General features: G+C 46.9%; 1 protein-coding gene across 1 annotated transcript; it reads left to right on the forward strand.

The window, feature by feature from the left end:
* The first annotated feature begins 220 nt into the window (after positions 1-220).
* On the forward strand, positions 221-3296 carry pou3f2a (POU class 3 homeobox 2a). Its single transcript, XM_063902333.1, has one exon. It carries the CDS (start codon positions 221-223, stop codon positions 1607-1609), a length of 1389 nt encoding a protein of 462 aa, XP_063758403.1. The 3' UTR covers positions 1610-3296.
* The last annotated feature ends 302 nt before the right edge of the window (positions 3297-3598 follow it).

A 3598-nucleotide genomic window follows, 5' to 3' on the forward strand; every position in this document is an offset into this window, starting at 1 on the left:
TACGCACCGATTTAAGCAATAAACATAACCCACTGACCCAGACCAATGTTGTTAAAGTACTTTTAAAATAAATAATACTTTTCTTTTTCTGGCTGAGCTAGTTGAGCCTTTTCTGTGTTTACACCCGATGTCTCCCTCCACTTTGTACTCATGCATGCTGCAGGACTGCTTGTATTGTTGGGCAGAGTGATTGGGGTTTCTGTACAATCTCCCGTGACCAATGAGCGGGGTGCTGTCAGGGGTAACCACATCTGTCAACCGTTCTTGGCCAATAAAGAGCGGAGCGAGGCGGACCACAGGTGCGCGCCTCTGCGTCCCCTTGGCACAGCGCCCGGGAGATGCTGGAGAGAGACGCCGAGCTGCCCCGTGGCGCAAAAGAGTTACTGTCAAAGGCAGCCTCCTTTTAACTCCAGCTATCACTCTGGCTCCGATAGTTATGGCGACTGCAACATCCAACCACTACAGCGTCCTCACTACCCCCAGCAGCGCGCCGCCGCCGCACTCGGAGTCCGGGAGCATGCAGCAGGCGGCAGCGTACAGGGACGCGCACACCCTGCTCCAGAACGACTATAGCACGTTACCGGGCGGAGGACATCCGCTCAGCCACGCGCACCAGTGGATCACGGCGCTGTCTCACGGTGACAGCGGGGCGCCCTGGCCATCGAGTCCCCTCGGAGAGCAGGACGTGAAGCCCGTGCTGCACGACAGTGACCGAGAGGAGCTGCAGAACTCCAGCAGTCTGCAGCAGCAGCAACAGCAGCAGCAACAGCGACACCCTCACCTCGCGCACCAGCAGGCGCATCACGACGCCAGAGCATGGCGAACCAGCACAGCCACCACGCACATCCCCAGTATGGCGACATCTGAGGGCCAGAGCTTGGTTTACTCCCAGTCAGGATTCGGGCTGATGCCAGGAGGAGAGCAAGGGGGGATGCACCACCACCCCCTGCGGGACGAGGACCACCACAGCCACAGCCCGCACCTTAGTGATCACGGAGGCGGCCCCGGGGCCCACCAGCAGTCTCTCTCACACCATCACCAGCACGGGGGCCATCAGGATCACTCAGACGAGGACACGCCGACCTCCGACGAGTTGGAGCAGTTTGCCAAGCAGTTCAAGCAGCGACGCATCAAGCTGGGCTTCACCCAGGCGGACGTGGGGCTGGCTCTCGGGACGCTGTATGGAAACGTCTTTTCTCAGACCACCATTTGCAGGTTCGAGGCGCTTCAGCTCAGCTTCAAAAACATGTGTAAACTCAAGCCCTTGTTGAACAAGTGGCTGGAGGAGGCGGACTCCACCTCGGGGAGCCCTACGAGCCTGGATAAAATTGCAGCACAAGGACGAAAAAGGAAAAAGAGGACCTCCATCGAGGTGGGCGTCAAAGGGGCTCTAGAGAGCCATTTTCTAAAATGTCCAAAACCGGGAGCAGCGGAGATCAACTCCCTGGCGGAGAGCCTGCAGCTGGAGAAGGAGGTGGTGAGGGTTTGGTTTTGTAACAGACGGCAGAAGGAGAAGAGGATGACACCCGCTGGGGGACAGATACCAGGAGGAGAGGACATGTACGGGGACAGCCCTCCTCATCACGGAGGACAAACTCCTGTGCAGTGACCCCCCAGTCCATACTGTGAGCAAAACACGGACCCCTTATTTGTTTGATTCTCTGTGCTGGACCGCTCCGAACTGGACCTCAGCCAGTTTAAATGTTGGACCCACTGACACACATAGTGGGGATATACAGTGGCACTCAAGCACTAAAAATGCGCAGAGCAGAGAGCTGTATGGAGAGGTTTCATGCCGCGGAACTGCCAAGCATACTGGGATATGCGGCTGGCGTGTGCTAACCAAAAAAAAAAAGAAGAGAAAAACAGCGACATTGAAATGCTTTTCTAAACCTTAAATCGAGGCGCCAATGTTTCCTTATGTAATGTGTCATTAAAGAAAGACAGAGTGGTAAGTGGACACGAGGTGTCCGCTGGGGAACATTTAGAAACAAGCTCCGGGCTCGATGATAAGTCGCAGTCAGTGTGGGTAAATAAACGCCATCTTTCCATCATAACAAAAGCAACAGGGGTTCTTCGCAGCTCGTGGCTAGAGAGGGCTGAAATGGCAGACACCTGCTGTACAATGTAAAAAAAAATCAAGCCAATACCAGCCAACTGCTTTTGCTATTACTTATTATTATTATTATTATTATTATTATTATTATTATTATTATTATTATAGTTGTAATTATGCATACACTTAATGTGATGTTTTGATTGTAGTGTCAGCTGCATAATAATAATAATTTATTTTAATTGAATTTCCTTCATTGAAAATGTCTTGCTTTTGGATAACAATAATAATAATAACAACAATAATAATAATTATAATAATAATAATTGTACCATACAGACTGGGCATTGGTTCACTTTAATGCTTTTCTTTCTGTGCAGACATCTCTGTGCGCCTGTTTACAGTGTGTTTTTGCTGTTTGTTATTTCCGTACTTTTTCCAAAATGCTGTGAAGAGAAAGACCGAGACTGTCCGGCTGGAACACTCAAAGCAATCCAGCCCATTTTGCCTTCCTTTTACAAAGAAGAACAAATCTGAATATATATACTGGTACCAGCTCTGGCCGCAGTGGCTAAACTACTACTACTGTGTGACTCATTCATCCACTGAGGAGACTATTTGTGGGATGTATTTCATTTTTTTTGTATGGCTTCGTTCGTTTGAATGTGTGTTTGTTTGCTCAGTTTTTCTCTGTCGGTCTGTGCCAAAGCACAAACACAGACACGTGTTCTTGTGCCACTTAAATCCTGTGATTAATAACCTGGTCTGGTTATTGAGGGAATAACTCTCACTGAAATCTAAAGAAAATACCGAAATTCAGAAACTCAAGTCCAACTGAAGGATGTCGATTAATGAGAACAATATGTTGTTATAATAATAACTCGTAATATGAATTTAACACTTTTTACATGAGACGTTTTGCATTTGAAAAACTTTTTGATCAGGCCCAGTTTAAAGAGTCCCTTTTTAGTTATGTCACCGTCAAATATAAAAGAAATTAAGCAAAGCGACATTTTACGGTTTTTGTGATACGCTGTCCATGTAAACATGAAACTCGCCTTTATTTAAAGACTCCCAATGTTTCTGTTATGTATAACCCCCTATTATAATTCAGACTAAATCACAGGAAATCCTTCAGCTGAATTTGAGTTTCCGAGGTGGAAAAAAAAATTAAAAACCAAAACAAAATATCATCGACCTGAAATCTGTGATCTAGCGAAGAGGAAATAGAAACCAACGATTGCACAATTTCTATATGCTTTTTTGTCATTAAATCGTATTTGTTTTATATAACACTGCAGTCTTTGCACGTTTATTGAGCCTCAAGAAAAGTCTCTCTTGGCGATAAGCTTTTCTTTTAAATGATTTGTTCCTTGCACGCTCGCCATTCTAATTATGGATTTTATCAATCCGGCTCGGTTGCTTTAAAATGGTCCTTCAGCTGTTTCGGTAAAGTGTTTGTACCGCTTATCTGCACTGATACTGTTGTGAGGAGAGAGATCCGGGAAGATGCTCACACAGACAGTCAATAGGCTGAAATGG

Source organism: Eleginops maclovinus, chromosome 15 (genome assembly GCF_036324505.1).
Source record: "Eleginops maclovinus isolate JMC-PN-2008 ecotype Puerto Natales chromosome 15, JC_Emac_rtc_rv5, whole genome shotgun sequence".
NCBI classification, from domain to species: Eukaryota; Metazoa; Chordata; class Actinopteri; order Perciformes; family Eleginopidae; genus Eleginops; species Eleginops maclovinus.

Excerpts from the sequence above, each read along its gene's own strand:
- pou3f2a (XM_063902333.1), top strand. The coding sequence starts at position 221 with ATGAGCGGGGTGCTGTCAGGGGTAACCACATCTGTCAACCGTTCTTGG.